At 44.5% G+C, this 20,040-nt stretch overlaps 1 protein-coding gene across 1 annotated transcript; it reads right to left on the reverse strand.

Annotated features, from left to right (window-relative positions):
• Positions 1-10,781: 10,781 nt before the first annotated feature.
• On the reverse strand, positions 10,782-19,378 carry SLC39A2 (solute carrier family 39 member 2). Its single transcript, XM_060255709.1, has 4 exons — positions 19,226-19,378; positions 15,184-15,314; positions 14,309-14,359; positions 10,782-11,418 (listed from the first exon to the last, which is right to left on the reverse strand). The coding sequence occupies exons 1-4, from the start codon at positions 19,338-19,340 to the stop codon at positions 10,822-10,824; spliced, it is 894 nt and encodes a 297-aa protein (XP_060111692.1). The 5' UTR covers positions 19,341-19,378; the 3' UTR covers positions 10,782-10,821.
• Positions 19,379-20,040: the final 662 nt, after the last annotated feature.

A 20,040-nucleotide genomic window follows, 5' to 3' on the forward strand; every position in this document is an offset into this window, starting at 1 on the left:
TATAAACTGATCTTTTCCAATCCTGTGGCCACTGTTGCGTTTTCCAAATTTGTTGACATAATGTGTGCATCCCTTTAACAGCATCATCTTTTAGGACTTTGAATAGCTCAACTGGGATACCGTCATCTCCGTTCGCTTTGTTGTTAGTAATGCTTTCTAAGGCCCATTTGACTTCACACTCCAGGATGTCTGGTTCAAGGTCAGCAATTTCACTGTCATGGTTGTTAAGGACATTGAGATCCTTCTTGTATAATTTTTCTGTGTATTCTTGCCACCTCTTCATGATCTCTTCTGCTTCTGTTAGGTCCCTACCGTTTTTGTCCTTTATCATGGCCATCTTTGCATGAAACGCTCCCTTGATTTCTCCAATTTTCTTGAAGAGATCTCTTCTCCTTCCCATTCTATTATTTTCCCCTATTGCTTTGTATTGTTTCTTCAGGAAGGCCTCCTTATCTCTCCTTGCTGTTCTCTGAAAATCTGCATTCAGTTAGGTGAATTTTTCCTTTTCACCTTTGCCTTTCACTTTCCTTCTTTCCTCAGCTATTTGTAAAGCCTCATCACACAGCCACTTTGCTTTCTTGCATTTCTTTTTCTTTGGGATGGTGCTGATTGCTGCCTTCTGTACAATGTCTCGAACCTCCATCCATAGTTCTTCAGGCACTCTATCAACTCTAGTTCCTTAAACCTATTCTTCACCTCCACTGTATATTCATAAGGGATGTGATCAAGGTCAAACCTGAATGGCCTAATGGCTTCCCCAGTTTTCTTCAGTTTAAGCCTGAATTTTGCAATGAGAAGCTCATGATCTGAGCCACAGTCAGCTCCAGGTCTTGTTTTTGCTGATTGTAAGGAGCTTCTCCATCTTTGACTGCAGAGTATATAATCAATTTGATTTCTGTGTTGCCCATCAGGTGATGTCCATGTGTAGAGTTGCCTTTTAGGTTGTTGGAAGAGGGTGTTTGCTATGACCAGCTTGTTCTCTTGACAAAACTCTATTAGCCTTTGCCCGGCGTCATTTTGTTCTCCAAGGCCAAACTTGTCAGTTGTTCTGGTTACCTTTTGACTTCCTACTTTGGCATTCCAGTCCCTCATGATGAGGAGGACATCTTTTTTTTGGTGTTAATTCTAAAAGGTGTTGTAGATCTTCATAGAACTGGTCCACTTCAGCCTCTTCTGCATCAGTGGTTGGGCATAGACTTGGATTACTGTGATATTGAATGGTTTGCCTTGGATACAGACCAAGATCATTCTGTCATTTTTGAGATCATATCCCATTACTGCCTTCCTCATTCTCTTGTTAACTATAAAGGCCACACCATTTCTTCTACAGGACTCTCGCTCACAATAATAGATGTAGTGATCCTCTGAGTTAAATACACCCATTCCCGTCCATTTTAGTTCACTGATTCCCAAGATGTCGATGGTCTTGCCATCTCTTGTTTGACTACATCCAGTTTACCTTGATTCAAAGATCTTACGTTCCACATTCCAATGCAGTACTGTACTTAGAGTCAGATAAATTTGTTAAACCTTAACTACAACTTTGTTGGCCTTAAAGGTGCCATTGCATTCAAATTTCATTCTTATTAGCAACATTAGAAACATTAGCTATGACTCGTGGAAAAAAAGCAATCAAGAGCTTTATTTAAAAAAAAAACATAGAAAAGAGAGTGCAAATATGGTAAATCCTAACAAATAAATTCATTTATAATTATATTTAGATTAAAGACTCATATGGTTAAACCTCCATTCAAGAAAAGAGTCAGCCACTAAGAAACTAATTGAGGCTTATTAACATTCCTGCGATAGGCTTCAAAGTCTTGTAGACAGAACAGCTACTTACCAAACCCAGTCAGGCAGCCAATCAAGTAATTGATTAACATCTTGAAGGGAGTTAAAAACTTTTTAGGGAAGAACCATCAAAGAAAACTGCACCAGCTCACAAGAGGGGCCACACAAAAAGAAAAGAAAATAGAAACAATAGAAACAACTTCCCCAACCTCTCCAAGCCCAGACAGCTCAGCTTCCTCAGAAGACAGGAGGAACATGATCTCTAAGGTAGCAGAAGTAAGCCTTATGCCAACCAAAATAAATCATTTGGAAATACCAAAGGAAAGAGAAGAAAGAGAAAGAAAAGAGAAAGGACTAACAGACTCAGTTAAAAGCACAGTGGTGAGCTAAAGCAAATTAACATAATAAAAACAATTCTTCTAGGAGTGGAGCTGCATCCAGCCCAAACATCTCCCAACGAGCCCGAACTAAACCTAAGCTAAATATCAGGCTGCCAAAAAATGTCAAAAGGAAACAACAACAACAACAACAAAAAGCAACAAAACAGATAAGACTAAGCTGAACATTAAACAATCTCCGCAGAGAGCAACTCCATACAGCTGGAATACCACCCAGCTAAACTGGGAGTCTAATAAAATAGATAAAATACATTTAAAACCAAAGAAAAGAAATGAATTTAAAAGACCTGCAAACCAATAAAAAGATAAGAGATTGAGAGCAATTTAAAACCAAATAAAAATACACTCCATTGAGCAGAGCATAATCAGAATACTACTTCCCCGCTTGACCAGAACTGCATCTTGTTTTCCTGTACTTAAAGTCCCAGAGAAAACACCTAATGGTGCAAAAATAATCAATAATCAAGCGGTCTTTTCTTCAGTTAATCCAGTAGTTGCTGCTTCTGACTTCAGCATTGAGAACCTGCCGGCATCTCTCTAAAATCTTCTTTCAGGCACAGTTCTGTCCCTGTCATCTCCCTGGGTAAGCACTGCTAAACCTTGGTGATAACCTGGGCAAGGAAGGCATGTCTGTGTGCAATGTGATGTGTGGAACCTACATAATCACTGACAGAGATGTATGGGGCTCAGCAGCTTGAAGAACACATTTTTACATACACAGGTTGAATCTGGGTTCACACCCACAATGACATATAAGTGTCCTGAGAATGCAGAAAGTCCAGTTTATGTGCAGTTGGTCATTTCATTGCCCCGCTGATAGGAACAGGACCATTAACTTTGCCATTAAGAACTGTTTTCATTATATGTACAAGTAATGTTCTTAACTGGTTGCAATCATGTTTTCCTGTAAACCAGAACAGCACCGGATTCCCTTTGCACACTATTCTGAAATAATTATATATATATATATATTTTCCCCCCTAGGATCAAACACAATGGCTCAAATAGTCCCCAAGAGCAAAGCTCCAGGATCTGATTTCTGTGGGGTGTATGAATTTTGTTACATTATCCGCTCAGACCTGGGCTGCTACATGAGGTCAAGAAACTTCAACAAGTGTGATGACCTGGAAGTGTTTAGCCTGCACAATTCCTGCCAAGGAGGAGATCACTACTTAGCTCACGAGGATGGCTTGTTCTACATCATCAAAGGAAACAACTATCGATGTGTCCGTAACATGAACACGGATGAAGATGCTGTTGTGTACAGCCTTCACCCCAGCTGTCAAGGAGGGGATCATTACTTCTCTGCCTTTGGATCCTTTTACATTATTTTCCAGGACAAAGGCACTTACTGCAGGGTCAATAATATGAATGCATATAGTGAATACGAGGAAGTTACCATTGACCCAAATATCCAGAAAGGCCTTTATTACTGGGGTGTTAAGTATGCCTACTACTTTATAAAACCTCAAGATGAATGGGGTATCCAATTCTATCTAAGCAAAGATTTGAATGAAACCCTAGGTGCTGTAACCTATTCCTTCCATGGGAGTGTGGTCCCCTTTCTCCCTGGAGGGCTGGCCATTAATGAAGGTCCAGCTTTTGGGAGATGGGAGGCGATCAAGACCATCTCCAACGACTCCGACAGTCCCATCAGATGGAGCAAGAAGATCACTAAGAAGGTGGGATACAACAAGATGAAGATGGACAGTGTGGAGCACAACTGGAAAATCAGCATGAGTGCCTCCTATAAGGCAGGACTTCTCGCTGCAGCCATTGCCAAGTACCAGTTCTCCCTCTCTATCGAATATGGGGGGAAAGCTGTCCAAACCCAGCAGGAAGACTGGAGCAACGTCACAGAGGTGGAAGAATCTATTGAAGTGACCCTGAAGCCCAAAAGCCAACTGTATGTATGGCAATACCAGTTGGGCTTCGGCAATGAGCCTGTCTTGTTCTGTCGCGACATGGTATTTACAAACGATTCCACCCCACCAGCAATTGTTCCTCTGCCACCTTCGGATAAATAATGGAGGAAGGTCAGGAATGCCAAAAGGTTTCTCTCTGTTGGTTGCATTTAATAAAATTTGGGCTGATAATTAGGATCTGTAGAAATCTCGCAAGCTTAGGATTCTTTAGCTGATATGCAGAGAAAACCAAACTAATCATTAAGCTAGGGTGTGATTATTTCGACCATTGTCTAATTCTTGAGTGCTTCTCACTGTCCTGGGTAGCATGAAGCTCCAGAACCGTCGCTATTCAAGTCTGGTTTCCTTCAGGTTAGAGGCTTCCTATTCATGATATTTCTAGCATTTCTACCTATGCAGGAAGGCACAGTGGATTGTGTGGTGTGGGTGGGCAGTCTGGTATCCTGTTACGTCCTCTCAAGAGACCATTAAATGTTTTCCCCCTTCACAAATGCCCTATTTGCCAAAACTTTGCCCTGGATTTGTACTCTGCCTTCTGTAATCTTTGGCTTGTTACTGTGTTGATCAGCAAATAAAATTAAATCAAGCATGTCTGGAAAAGGAATACAGCATGGTCTATGCTTCATACTTATTCTTTTGAGAAATTCCGTCAAAATGTAAGACTCCTTATGCATAAAGTTTCAAAGTATGAATGCTGTGTGGCATTTGGGAGACATTGAGGTGTGGCTGGTTCAGTGCAGAAATTCCTACTGAAGGGAAGGTGATTGCAAACAGTTTTGAGACTCCTTGGGGTACAGAAAGGTGGGTATAAAAACAAACTCTTATTCTTCTCTTCACATTAGTAGGTCAGTTTGCAATCTGAAACACACCCACCATTTTGAAGGAAAAGCAGCAGAAAGGCTTGGTGGTAAAGAAAATGGCTTTCCGCCACAGGACTACAATTAAGGCTGCCAGTTTCAGGTTGGAAATTCCTAGAGATTTGGGGTGGGGAAGCCTTGGGGAGAGGGGGAGGTTTGGGGAGGAAAGCAACCTCAGCAGGGTGGGATGCCGTGGAGTGTGCTCTCCAAAGCAGCCATTTTCTCTAGGGAAACTGATCTCTGCTGCCTGGAGATCAGTTGTAATGGCAGATCTCCAGGTGCCACCTGGAGGGTGGCAACTCTAAGTTGAGCTTTTGAAACCATTCACTCAAAACCCAGAGGTTGCTTATCTAATTCCAGTCCTCAAAGAAAGAGGAGATGCTAATCCACAGACAGCAGGTGGAAGACCATCACCTTTGGCAGCAAGTTATGAAATGTTTGTTTCAATAGAGAGTTTGAAACAATAGAGAAACAATAGAGAGTTTGGTCCAAAACACACACAAACACTCAAAAACAAACAGCTGGAGTCTTCTCACTATTTCCTCTTTCCATTTAGGAATCAGATCTATTATCTTAATATTAAACCCCTTCCGGGTTCAAGCCTGGAATTTCAGTTCAGTATAAAATGGTGCCGGCAGTCAGTCCTGTTCCATCTGCTCCCTCGGCAGCTGCTGTCAGGGACGTGACCCACAGGAAGTGATCAGGTGTTTGAGGTAGGCATGGCCATCAAAAAAAGTCACAAAGATGGCTGGCTTGCTGAGAACGTCCACCAGGCTGCCATACCGGCCTTTCCTTTCTGGCTTCATGAATGGGAGGACCATCTTTTAACAGGGAGAAATGTAAAGTTCTGCATTTAGGTAGGAAAAATCCAATGCATGGTTATACAATGGGGGAGATTGTCTTAGCAGTAGTATGTGCAAAAAGGATCTAGGGGTCTTAGTGGATCATATGTTGAACATGAGTCAGCAGTGCGATGTGGTGGCTAAAAAGGCAAATGCAATTTTGGGCTGTATCAACAGAAGTATAGTGTCCAGATCACGTGATGTGATGGTATCGCTTTACTCTGCTCTGGTAAGACCTCAGCTAGAGTATTGTCTTCAGTTTTGGGCACCACATTTTAAGAAGGCTATAGACAAGTTGGAACGGGTCCAGAGGAGGGCGACAAAGATGGTGAGGGGTCTGGAGACCAAGTCCTATGAGGAAAGGTTGAAGGAGCTGAGGATGTTTAGCCTGGAGAGGAGGCGACTGAGAGGTAATATGATCACCATCTTCAAGTACTTGAAGGGCTGTCATATAGAGGATGGTGTGAAATTGTTTTCTGTGGCCCTGAAAGGTACCACCTGAACCAATGGGTTGAAATTAAATCAGAAGAGCTTCCGGCTCAACATTAGGAAGAACTTCCTGACCGTTAGAGCGATTCCTCAGAGGAACAGGCTTCCTTGGGAGGTGGTGGGCTCTTCTTCCTTGGAGGTTTTTAAACAGAGGCTAGATGGCCATCTGACAGCAATGCCCTGTGAATTTAGGGGGAGGTGTTTGTGATTTTCCTGCATTGTGCAGGGGGTTGGATTAGATGACCCTAATGGTCTCTTCCAACTCTATGATTCTTCGATCTCCCCCCCCACACACACACACATGCACACCTGTATTCTCCAATCAGGACATGAGTCCGGAACATAAACCAGTGCCCACCAGAACCAGGTTTGGTGTAGAGAGCAAAATGGACAGACTCCTTTGCAAAATAAATACCCTGGCTGTAGAGGCTTACTACAGAGAAACAAAAGCAGGAGAAATGATCACACATTTGGGCATTCAGAGCAGAGCGAGCTACAGGTTTAAGGGCAGGTTCAGAAAAAGCCCTGTAGACCATATGTAAAAGGTAAAGGTAGTCCCCTGTGCAAGCACCAGTCATTTCCGACTCTGGGGTGACATCACAACTTTGACGGCAGACTTTTTTACAGGGTGGTTTGCCATTGCCTTCCCCAGTCATCAACACTCCCCCCCCCCAGCAAGCTGGGTATATGTCCACACCCTATAACAAGGGTGCCCCTGGCTTGCCTGCTGACACCTTTCCTGGTGCCTGCCAAGTGTTTTCAGAATGTGGGCAGGGCCAAGGAGGGCTTTTGCCCAGCCAGTCTTCCGATTGGCCTCTGGATACCTGACTAGCTGCACATTTTTTTTAAAAAAAGTTGCTTCAGCTACAGCTGCCACCACAGCGCAAGGATCTTGACTGCATGACTAAGGGGGTTAGATGTGTATATGCAAGACAATGTTTTCAAACAATATGTTTGTGTTTAATGGAATCCTGTTGAAGCAGATCTTTTGCTTGAAATGTTGAAGAGTTACTAGTGGACTTATGTATGACCTCTGTCCCATTTTGTGCTTGGCTCCACCTCTTCAGGCAGCCATCTTGTCTCCTTTAAGCTAATTTCCCCCCACTACTCAGGAGACTACCAATTCTGGAAACAATTGCATCGGGTTTAATATGGTCAATGCTTTTCTTTCTTTCCCGGTGGAATCTGGTTCAGGAAACCAGCTCAAGGTTGACTCAGCCTTCCATCCTTCCAAGTTCAGTAAAAAGAGTACCCAGCTTGCTGGGGGGGGGGGGGAGTGTAGATGGCTGGGGAAGGCAATGGCAAACCATCCTGTAAAAAGTCTGCCATGAAAACATGATGCGACGTCACCCCAGAGTTGGAAATGACTGGTGCTTGCACAGGGGGACTACCTTTACCTTTTAATGTGCAAATAGTAGCTTCCTGGCTGGTTCAAGTTGTGGGAAATGGGAGGTGGGGGATTCATCCCCTTCTTTCCATGTGCCACAGTCCCCATCTGAAGTGGATGTGGATTCACCTGGGAATTAAGTTCTAGGCATGCAACTCCCAGGACACATGTTGCCGGTCCACGTAGGGGACGTATGGCAGAATTCTCTTATCCTGAGTCAACGGAAGTCTTTCCCTTCCAGGAAATCTGGATTAAAAATATATATGGAGGTTCCGCCTCTCGTCATCTTACTTCCAGGGAAATATGACAAGAAGAAACATGGAGAATGAAATGCAGGAATCTCAGAAGAAATGACAGGGTTAGGGTATTTGTGGAATTTTGCAATTATCAAACTGTTAGAAACCATCTTTTACTAGAATTTTGCAGAGAAAGATCATATTTCCTATGGTTAACATATTCAGGAAGGCCAAATGGCATGTGTGATGTGGATGGGCAGTCTGGTATCCTTTTATATCCTCTCAAGAGACCATTGGGTGTTCTCTACCTCCAGAAATATCCTAATTGCCAAAACTTTGCCCTGGATTTGTACGCTACCTTCTGTAATCTTTAGTTTGTTACTTTGTTGATAGCAAATAAAATTAAATCAAGTATGTCTGGAAAAGGAACATAGGGTGTCTACACTTCATTCTTTTGAGAAACGCTGTCAAAAGGTAAAATTCTTTATGCATACATTTTCAAAGCAAGAATGCCTTGCGACTCTTTCACCCAAAGTTATTTGGGAGACACTGAGGTGTGGCTGGTTCAGTGTAGAAATTCCTACTGAAGACAGTTTTGAGACTCCTTAGGGTACAGAAAGGTGGGTATAAGAACAAACTCTTCTTATTCTTCTCTTCATACCATTATCTTGCTTGGTCAGTACCCTATTTGAAACACACACACCATTTTGAAGGAAAAACAGCAGACAGACTTGGCGATAAAGAAAATGGCTTTGCTGCACAGGGCTAGATTTACAGTTGCCAGAAAAAAAATGTGAGGAAGGCGATAAGGGGGAAAAGAAAGTACTGACTCCTCCACACAAGTCTCCTACTGCTTCAGCTAGTAGTGTGCAATTTTGACACCACGCAACTCTTACAGGAGAGGCTGCCAGGGGGAGGAAAGGAGGGAAAGTTGAAGGCAGGGGAAAGAAGGAAGCAGGGCAATGGGGAGGCTACGGGGACTGTCAGTGAAAGGAAAGAGATGATAATGGGAGAAGGGATAGGAAAAACCTCCCGAAGTCCTTGCAGGTCCCCCTTGCTGTAAACTATATATGCAATACATTCAGTAAAAACCTAGCTACAGTGGTAAATAGTGTCTCCACACACAGGTTTCCTTTTACTGCTTTTCCACTATGGAAGGATATAGGACTCAACAAGTATTCGAAGACAAATCTCCATTTAGTTGCTGAGCACTTTGAGATCGTAAAAGCCCAAGATAAGCCAAGCTTTTTATTGCAGAAGTGGCATGACAAAATAAGGAAGGGGATGGATAAAGAGAAGGGAGGGAAGATGTTCCTGATTTGAGGACGTTCCTGACTTGCTTAAAAAAAAAAAGAGTTGCTCTCTAGCCTTTAACTCCAGCCGTGGCACAAGAATGTTACAATGCAATTCACCATCCTACCAACAGAGGGCAAAATAGAGAAGCTCTGCACAGCCGTCATTTCCTTTGAGTGCTCATATAGATTGGAAAACAGGATACCAATACCCAGCCGCTTATTTGCTTTATTGTTACAACCTACACCCCTCCCCCCCTTTTCAAAGTCAGTTAACTGGATTTTTAAAAAATCATTTGATTGGACAAGGATTGTGTAGACAGTTTAGGACTTCAGACAGAATCTATAGGGACTTACCAGCTGTCAGTTTCAGAGCACCACCGTTTAACACTTCCCAGTCATCTTTATGGCTGTTTGCACTTTTAGCACACTGTGTTTTAACACAGTAGAGGCTATGCAAGGTACGCTATGGTGAAGTTACATAGGCTAGGTGGGATGTATTGCGACTGCAAAAATAAGCGACCTCAAAATGATACTTAACTCGTCTGGATCAAGCCATGACCAGCTGCAGAAAAAAGATATTAGAAAGTTGGTTTCACTGGAAAATGCCAACTGTAAGTTCTAGTTGTGCATGCTCATCAGGAAGATTGTAAATGTACTTGGGAAAGGTAACACCCCTTCTCGCTGAGTTTCTGCTTTTGGTGTCTCCTGCAATCATACAATGAAGAATTCAACAGCTCGGAATGTTATTTTTTGTACGGTGGGATAAATCTCACTGTCTTCTGCGTGCAGTCATATCTCTCACCCATTCAACCACCTCTGCCTGCCCAAAGCCAGATAAAACACCGCACTGTGTCTGTGTTTTCATCCACACCCTGAACACCAGCATACAGTTGGAAAATGCCAACTGTAAGTTCTAGTTGTGCATGCTCATCAGGAAGATTGTAAATGTACTTGGGAAAGGTAACACCCCTTCTCGCTGAGTTTCTGCTTTTGGTGTCTCCTGCAATCATACAATGAAGAATTCAACAGCTCGGAATGTTATTTTTTGTACGGTGGGATAAATCTCACTGTCTTCTGCGTGCAGTCATATCTCTCACCCATTCAACCACCTCTGCCTGCCCAAAGCCAGATAAAACACCGCACTGTGTCTGTGTTTTCATCCACACCCTGAACACCAGCACGTTATCTTTATTCCTTCTATTATTAGCCAGTCCTTAACTGGACCCAGAGCTCCTTTCAAACAGAACTCCCGCTATTGTACATGCACTCTCACAAAGACTCCATAAGACATACGATTGCTCATGGTCCAATCTGCTGATAATGGTGCTGATGGATTAAAGTGTCAGTGATGAACTTCCATAGACTCAGGGGAAAGCAGTACTGGTTAACATGGTATCTTTGTCTCTCAATCCACTGTGTTGTCTTCGAAATTTTCACTTTCCCCTTGGATTTTTGCTTCTCGTGTTATCTTATTACACTTCATCTTAGCCAAAAGGCTGAGAAGCAATAACCCTTCTTGGGTTATCTTAAGGAGCATTTGGGAAGTTTTTTGCTCAGACACAGCGATGGGTTTCCACGATGACCCTACCTCAATAAACCTTTCATGCCCAAATGGCAATGACAGCCATGATAAAGAAGCCAAAGCCAATGAAAGCGAATTTGGCGAGGGGGCTTTCGTGCGAGCGCAGCTCGTAGGGCAGGATCTCCAGAAAAGTGACGTAAAGGAATGTCCCGGCTGCCACCCCTTCCAGCACAGCCTGAGCCAGGCCGCTTCCATCACCGTTCGTAAGCGACACCCCAATGCCTATAGCGATCCCGACAGGGGACATGAGGGCAAAGACCACCAGGTACAGAACTCTCCACCGGGCCTTGGTGCCACTCTGCACCAGCTTCAAGGCCAGGCTGAAGGCCACAATGGCCTTGTGGATCAACACAGCCAGGCAGAGCTGGATGGCCCCTGTGTCCTCCTTCTGCACCCCGATGGCGAGGCCTTCGAAGACGGAGTGGAAGGAGAGCGAAAGAAAGAGCACAAAAGCTCGGAAGGAGCTGTGCGACTCGGGTGTGCCCTTGTGATCATCGTGGGCTTCGGCGTCACCGTGGGAATGCACAGCCCGAGGGCAGCAGGACAGCACCACGCTCTCAATGAAAAACACCAGGAAGAAGCCAAAGGAGATGATGAGTTCTCCAAATGGGTAGTCCTGCCATGAAGGGTGAGAAAGAGAAGGTGGGGGGAGGGATACAGTAAGATGTCTGGATATTGTTGCGTTCCACACTCACTTGTCCAGCCCCTGGGTCTAAAAATCAAAATTTCTGCCTCCAACCGCTCCCCACCCCCCCAATCCTTGTTAATCCAGAAAAACGCCTCTGCCTTTCCAGCAGTCTTTGGAGAGGTGTTTCTTGACAATATAAATCTAATAAAATAATAACCATCTCACACTAAGTAGCTGTTTTATGATCGAAGAAGATGATGATGAAGAAGATATTGGATTTATATCCCGCCCTCCACTCCAAAGAGTCTCAGAGCGGCTCACAATCTCCTTTACCTTCCTCCCCCACAACAGACACCCTGTGAGGTGGGTGGGGCTGGAGAGGGCTCTCACAGCAGCTGCCCTTTCAAGGACAGAGTCTCAGAGCATCTCATAATCTCCTTTACCTTCCTCCCCCACAACAGATACCCTGTGAGGTGGGTGGAGCTGGAGAGGGCTCTCACAGCAGCTGCCCTTTCAAGGACAACCTCTGCCAGAGCTCTGGCTGACCCAAGGCCATTCCAGCAGCTGCAAGTGGAGGAGTGGGGAATCAAACCCGGTTCTCCCAGATAAGAGTCCGCACACTTCGCCACTACACCAAACTGGCTCTCGAAGCACATGCTTTATAAAACTCTGTGTATCATAGAAACAAAGTCGGAAGGGACCTTCAGGATCATCTAGCTCAACTCCCCGCACAACGCAGGAAATTCACAAATATACCATCCCCCCCCCCCCCCCCGTGCCCAAAAAATGGCAAAAACCCTCCAGGGTCGCTGGCCAGCTTGGCCTGGAGAAATATCTCTTCCTGGTCCGAAAGTGGCCATTGGCATTTCCCTGAGCGTGTAAGAAAGGGCCATGAGAACGCAGCACTGACGCAACCTTTCCCGCCCTCCCTCTCATGATCTGCCTGAGGTCACAGAATCAGCATTGTATAAGGGTAATCAAAGGGTAATTATGGCAATTAATTGTATAATGGTAATTAAAACTAGAAGAGCCACAGATGTTAAAGAGCCTTTCGCAGGTTCCGATGGTTGCAAAATACGTATCCACGGCAATGACTACGGTAGCACCAGAGGATGGCAGGCCACAGAAGCCACACAGGATTTCTTCTGACGCCCTATTTGACCTTTTTCATCCTCAGCAGTCAGTTTGGGGAGGGACGGTGGCTCAGTGGCAGAGCATCTGCTTGGTAAGCAGAAGGTCCCAGGTTCAGTCCCCGGCATCTCCAACTAAAAAGGGTCCAGGCAAGTAGGAGTGAAAAGCCTCAGCTCGAGACCCTGGAGAACTGCTGCCAGTCTGAGTAGACAGTATTGACTTTGATGGACCGAAGGTCTGATTCAGTAGAAGGCAGCTTCATATGTTCATGTCTTCCTGTGCTGATGTCAGCCCAATATGGAGTGGGAGGGGTGAGAATCTCTATGAAGACAGACAGGTATAGAAATGTACACCACCGAGTACAGAAGTGTGTGCTGGTAGTGACTGGTTTCTTTTCATCCACACTCTCTTTGCAAACAACATATGCTGCACACATCATTCTACACACACAAGGATAAGGAAGGGGAAGGATATTATTTCAGGTGCCACTTGGGCAGGGCTTTCTTTGTAGCAGGAACTCCTTTGCATGTTAGGCCACTGATGTAGCCAGTCCTCCTGGAGCTTACAGCAGGCCCTCTACCGAGAACCCTGTAAGCTCTTGGAGGATTGGCTGCATTAGGGGTGTGTAGCCTAATATGCAAAGGAGTTCCAGTTTGGAGAGCCAGTTTGTTGTAGTGGTCAACTGAGCGGTCTCTTATCTGGGAGAACCGGGTTTGATTCCCCAGTCCTCCACTGGCACCGGCTAGCATGGCCTTGGGTCAGCCATAGCTCTGGCAGAGGTTGTCCTTGAAAGGGCAGCTGCTGTGAGAGTCCTCTGCAGCCCCACCCACCTCACAGAGTGTCTGTTGCGGGGGAGGAAGGGAAAGGAGATTGTGAGCCGCTCTGAGACTCTTCGGAGTGGAGGGCGGGATATAAATCCAATATCATCATCTTCTGTTACAAAAAAAGCCCTCCATCTGTGCATGGAATTACCCAGTCTACAGCAGTTCTACTTCAGCACGTAAGAGATTGCAGGCTTGCTTAGATGCTCAGCTATTTGTTTCCAGTTCTTCTGCAATTTTTTTTTTTAAAAAAAAAAAATCAAACGCTGTTTCAACTAATGTTTTGGCGAAAAGGACACTGCAAGAGCGGGGTGTGTGTGTGTGTGTGTGAAGGCACACTTGAAAGGACAGTCCTTAGTGTTTCACCATCATCATCAGTAAATCTTCCAAGAGCAGGTCCCATGTCTCTGCACCCCATAGCCCAGGGGCTGAACTATTCACAACTGTGCTCCCTCCAACCAGAACTCAGTGACCAAGGTCATCAACACTGGATCTGGCCCACTGGGAGCAAGGAGTCCCTTCAACCCAGTCACTCGCCTTCATCTGAACAAAGCAAGAGTCAAGTGGCACCTTTAAGACCAACAAAGTTTTATTCAGAATGTAAGCTTTCGTGTGCTAAAAGCACACATCTTCAGACAAGGGGATCCGGTACAGTGGGCTGTACTGGATCCCCTCGTTTGAAGAAGTGTGCTTTTAGCACACGAAAGCTTAAGTTCTGAATAAAACTTTGTTGGTCTTAAAAGGTGTTGCTTGATTTCTGCTTTATTCAACTGCTTCAGGCCAACACAGCTGCCTACTTGGATCTATCTCCTTTGTCTGGACACTGACCTTGGGGAAAGGGCTATTAATCCTATCTACTGGTCATTGGGGCTTACCCTCACCGTCAATGGACTGCAGTCAGAGATGTCAAAGGACAGGACACTCACCTCAGAATCATCACTTGCAGAAGTCGTATTCTGTTTTGGGACCAGAGCTCCCTGCTTATAAAAAAACAGCACAGAAGGATATGTTTCAGGGTTAAGGACAATCTACAGCAGTCAGCATAGGACAGTGGGGTTAGGGAGTTGCTAAGATCTGGGAGACCCAGGTTTGTTTGTTTATAAAATATTTTATTACAATTTTCCAAGTTCAACAGTCAGAAAAGATGATAAAATCAATATGTGCGACTAGTAGAGCACTTAGTCGATATATTATTATTATCTATATAAATCCTATAAATCTATAAAACACAAAGCTCTCTATCTTTTTAATAAAGAAAATGACTTCTGATTATATCTGGGATTTCTCCATGAGAGGTCAGGTAATTGGGGATTGGGAGACCCAGGTTCGACTTCCTGGTCTGCCATGGAAGCTCACTGGGTGGCCTTGGGCCGGTCACTCTCTCAGCTTAACCAACCTCACAGGGTTGTTGCAAGGATAAAATGGAGGAGAATGACCTTGGAAGCTGCTTTGATTCTCCACTGGGGAGGAAAGCGGGGTCTGCATGTTGAAACAGATAAGTAGCTCCCGAGGAGGTGGTGAAACAAAATTTCATTCCTTTTCAGACTAGTGTAGCACGCTTCATAAACTGTATTCAAGTAATTGAAAAATGAACTTTGCTTTGCATTGTGCTGGTGAAATTAATTCCTAAAAGTGATCACTTAATTTTAAGGCAATTATTGGGCTTTGTTTTCAAATCCTAGCCTCAGCCCACCCAAATTCAAGCCAGGATCATCCATGAATCCAGAAAAAAAAGAAAACAAGTTTTTAAAAAAAATCAGTTTGGGAATACGTCAGCTTAAGCCAGATAGATGAAACTCACCTGTTGCTGGTACTTCTCTATTTCTGATTTGATGTCCCCCAGTGCATCAGCCACCATGTGCATAATGCAGGCCCCAAGGAACACTCCAGCTGCGAAACAGCCTATAATGCTAAGGATGCGTCGATGCTTTCCTAAAAGAAGGGGGCAAGCGACAGGCAAGTTGAAGCTGGCGTCATTCTACAGGTTCATTAAACATACAGGCACCTAAAGAAGCGTGCATGCACATGAAAGCTTACATTCTGAATAAAAGTTTGTTCGTCTTAAAGGCGCTACTTGACTTCTGCTTTGTTCTACTCCTTCAGACCAACACAGCTGCCCACCTGGATCTATTAGATTGTTAACATCAAGAAATAACCTTCATGTATGAAATGCTGACCTCCATTTCAGTACCATGGACAGTGCTTCCATATCCCCCTACAATATACCATTTGCAGTTAAGCGATTCACACGTTCAGGATACTCATTTGCGAGACACGGACAGCCACATCAGTTCAAAAATCAGTGGGAAAAACAGACATGCTTGTTGAGACGGGAATAGGGCAGGACAGAAATTAAATAGACAGACAGACATACAATGCCTTGAATTGTACTCAGGGGACCCCAAATATCAGGGAAGAACACTTTCTCCCAAAGGAGGGAGTAACAGAATGCTTAAAAGCACTAGATGAACAGAGAATAGTATCCTGCAAGATGGGAGGGGGCTTTATGTGTGTGTGAGATATTTGCATGCATGCAGAAACTTCTGTTTGCTATGACTATGCCAGCCCAATGTTAGTGGTACTTTCATTTCAGCATCTTCAGCGCAGACCAGTATGCTTGAAACCAGATGTATTTTTAAAAGGCTGACCCAGTTTTGCTGGCCATTAAACAATTTTCATTGATTAAATTGCAGCAGATTTTATCATGGAACTGTACTTGAAAGCCTCCAGCTGAGAAAATGTAGAATTTTTTTTTTTTAACATTGCACAAACTCTTAAAAGTTTCCTTAAATTTTTTATTCTAGTTTATCATATACCAGAACATTCCATTAAAGAATACCAGACCCAAGACTGTAATAGGTTTTCCAGGGGGTGGGTCAACAGGCCCACCTCCTCAGACTACAGTATAATGGATTGCCTTGTTCATGAAGGATAATCCAGTTGGAGCCAAGATGGCTCTGGTCAAATCTCCGTGCATGCTCTGGTAAGGAAGAAAACAAGGATAATCCAGTTGTGAATGTTTGCTATCAATGTTCTCATGTTGTATGTACATGGTCAACAGAGATGACCAAACAGTTTCTAGAAATAGTACTATTTACATTATGGGTGGCTACCAAAACATTTCATACACATTAACTTTAGCCAGCCATGTAAAATATATATATGCTTCCTGGTATATTAGGTGTTACTGATTACCTCAATCAAAAAACTTTAAGTCACTTGGCCACATTGAACCTCATCTGCCACGTTGACGCCCACTCACCCAATCTCAACAGATCCCTTTGGAGTGCCTCACAATCCTCTCTGTTTCTCACCACCCTGAACAATTTAGTGTCATCTGCAAACTTGGCCACTTCACTGCTTACTCCCAACTACAAATCATTAATGAACAAGTTAAAGAGCATGGGACCCAGTACTGAGCCCTGCAGCACCCCACTGCTTACTGTCCTCCACTGCGAAGACTGCCCATTTATACTCACTCTCTGCTTTCTATTAATTAGCCAGTTTTTGATCCACAAGAGGACCTGTCCTTTTACTCCATGACTCTCGAGCTTACTCAGGAGCCTTTGATGAGGAACTTTATCAAAAGCTTTCTGGAAGTCAAGATAACAACATCTATTGAGTCCCCTTTGTCCACCCAAAGGGCAATTAACATGTGGAATTCACTGCCACAGGAGGTGGTAGCGGCTACAAGCATAGCCAGCTTCAAGAGCGGATTGGATAAAAATATGGAGCAGAGGCCATCAGTGGCTGTTAGCCACAGTATATTATTGGAACTGTCTGGGGCAGTGATGCTCTGTATTCTTGGTGTTTGGGGTGGCAGGCAAAGTGGAAGGGCTTCTAGCCCCACTTGTGAACCTCCTGATGGCACTTGGGGGTTTTTTTTTGGTCACTATGTGACACAGAGTGTTGGACTGGATGGGCCGTAAGCCTGATCCAACATGGCTTCTCTTATGTTTTTAACCCAGTCCTCATAAAGTTGAGGCTATAATGAAACTAGCCCTACCGTGTGTGTGTGTGTGTGTGTGTATGTATATATATATATATATATAAGCATATTTTTTTTAAAAAAAACTTTTTTTAAATTATGGAAAGTCTATTAATTAATGCAGGGGACCTTAATTATTAAGGTATGGCATTCTGCCCTGCCACTGAACACCCTCTGTTGTGATGTCATGGTGCCTCAGTGTTACATGTTCCCCTTTCCTTACTGCAACTAAAAGGGAGGAAGGGTTATACCTAAACATATGACTGGAATGGACACATTCTCCCTCCAATTATCCCTGCATCTGCCTCACCCACACCATATTTTAAGATGGTAAGCGCCTTAAATTCTGGTGTCACGCCTATTGATGGGGTAATAATTGCCAACACTGTGCATTAACGCAGGTGTCAGCCCTAATAATTATACCAGCACTGCAGAGCTTTTGGAGGGAAAGGGAAGGAAAAGAAGTTGAGTTGAGTCAGTTAAGACCCATAAACGTTTAACAGAAAACAGGATGCCTTCTGCTTGAGCATCCTCCTCCATCTAAACTCTAAATAAAAAGTTTTTCTCCTATACACTATAGGCAGCTGAGAGGTGATAGGATCACCATCTTCAAGTACTTGAAGGGCTGTCATATAGAGGATGGTGCGGAATTGTTTTCTGTGGCCCCAGAAGGTAGGACCAGAACCAATGGGTTGAAATTAAATCAAGAGAGTTTCCGGCTCAACATTAGGAAGAACTTCCAGACCGTTAGAGCGGTTCCTCAGTGGAACAGGCTTCCTCAGGGGGTGGTGGGCTCTCCTTCCTTGGAGGTTTTTAAACAGAGGCCAGATGGCCATCTGACAGCAATGCAGATCCTGTGAATTTAGGGGGAGGTGTTTGTGAGTTTCCTGCATTGTGCAGGGGCTTGGACTAGATGACCCTGGAGGTCCTTTCCAACTATGATTCTGATTCTACACTCTGCTTTAAAACTAGTGCCAGCCAGGAAATTGCAAAGCAAACAAGGCAATGCAGAAAAAAAAATTATGTTAATGGCCTCAAGATGTCACAATTACCTGGTGGATCCAGTCAACTTTTTGCTCTATGTTGCCCAGTTTCCCTCTTCACTACACTCTCTGCCCCACGTGTCTGTTGACAATGCAGTTCCCACGGCCGCCAAGTATAGGCTCTTTGGGTTTGTCAAAGGAACCCTTCCTTTTTCATCAGCATTAGAACTGGTTGGATCCAAGCCAATATGTGCATCTACTGATGCTGAAGTGGCAGGCTCAGCAAAACATGGTTTCATGCACACACTTTTACATGCCTAAGCAGGGCTTTCTTTGTAGCAGGAACTCCTTTGCATATCAGGCCACATACCCCTGATGTAGCCAATCCTCCAAGAGCTTAGAGGGCTCTTCGTATAGGGCCTACTGTAAGCTTCAGGATTGGCTACATCAGGGGTGTGTGGCCTAATATGCAAAGGAGTTCTTGCTACAAAAAAAAAATAAAGCCCTGTGCATAAGCATGAATGAAAGGCAGTGTATGTGTTAGCTTCCCAGTGATTTAAGTTCCTCAAGGATAGGGATGGGAGAGAAATGACAAATTTCCATTTTGAAAAATGCAACCACCAAAATGCAAAGGCGGACAGTGATTCACTAGGGTCATGTGCCAGATAATCACGCGTCCCTGATAAATGAGGCCCACTGGAGCCTACAGCTGTTTCGCCTGTAGGAAAAACGAAGTGGGATTTTCTGACAGATAGCTCAGTCTCTTAATCTGAGCTCCAGTGATTATACTAGTGCTCTATGCTGTTCTTGGCAGCACTTACAGCCACCCCTCCAAAGATAAGACCATTTCCTCCCCCCTGCTCCCAACTCACCTCGGGCCATGTTGATCTGGAACCACTGGACTTGGGCCGGGATGAGTCCACAAAGCAGCGGGACCACCAGCAGGCCTGCCAAACAGCCAATCTTCACTCCCAGCAATGGATCCATCTTGGAAGCAAAAGGTCTACCAGGAATCAGAAAGGAGGGGAGACAATGCAGCCCTCGGGGGGTCCTTGTGACCTTGGATCCCCTCAGTCAAATCTGACCCGGAAACTCCTCAGTCCTCTCAGTCAATGATCCCAAGTACAGACCCTCAAGGCAGCTTTTCCTTCACTTGAACCAGTACAGTTCTCCCTTTGGAAATACCTTAAGAGCAAAGATCAGGCAGAAGAATCCTCATGTACCTTATAAGGGGACATCCAAGAGAATCCAGAGATCCCAGTGGTGACCAACTGCAAGAGGCCCAACCTCTCACCTCCGTCTCTAGATATGCTTCCTGGTGGCTTCGTCTCTCCCCATGATTTTGTTCCTCCCCCACTTCACCACTCCATCCATCACTCTAACTTTCTTCACCGCTGTGCTCTCTTCCATGCCTCCTTCTTCTCTCTTTTCTACTGTCTGTTCTCCAGGTTCCTCCCATCCCTGCTCTCTCCAGTCCTTGCCACCTTCTTGGGAGCTTGAGCAATCATCCCGATACTCCAAAGGAGGAGGGGAGAAAAAACAGACTGCCCTTCCTCTTGGACAGCCCAGCCCACTCCATTCCTTTCATTATGTAAATACGTAATTGAATTCCGTAAACATTCCATAGGAGAGTCTTGAGTCATGGCCAGCACAGCCACATCGAAGGGCTCCACCCCGAGTTGCCGGA

Source organism: Heteronotia binoei, chromosome 15 (genome assembly GCF_032191835.1).
Source record: "Heteronotia binoei isolate CCM8104 ecotype False Entrance Well chromosome 15, APGP_CSIRO_Hbin_v1, whole genome shotgun sequence".
Lineage (NCBI taxonomy): Eukaryota > Metazoa > Chordata > Lepidosauria > Squamata > Gekkonidae > Heteronotia > Heteronotia binoei.

Excerpts from the sequence above, each read along its gene's own strand:
- SLC39A2 (XM_060255709.1), bottom strand. The coding sequence starts at position 19,340 with ATGGATCCATTGCTGGGAGTGAAGATTGGCTGTTTGGCAGGCCTGCTG. Across the intron at positions 14,360-15,183 it reads TAGAGAAGTACCAGCAACAG|GGAGCTCTGGTCCCAAAACA; the intron begins GTGAGTTTCATC and ends TTTTATAAGCAG. Across the intron at positions 11,419-14,308 it reads CTGCAAGTGATGATTCTGAG|GACTACCCATTTGGAGAACT; the intron begins GTGAGTGTCCTG and ends CCTTCATGGCAG.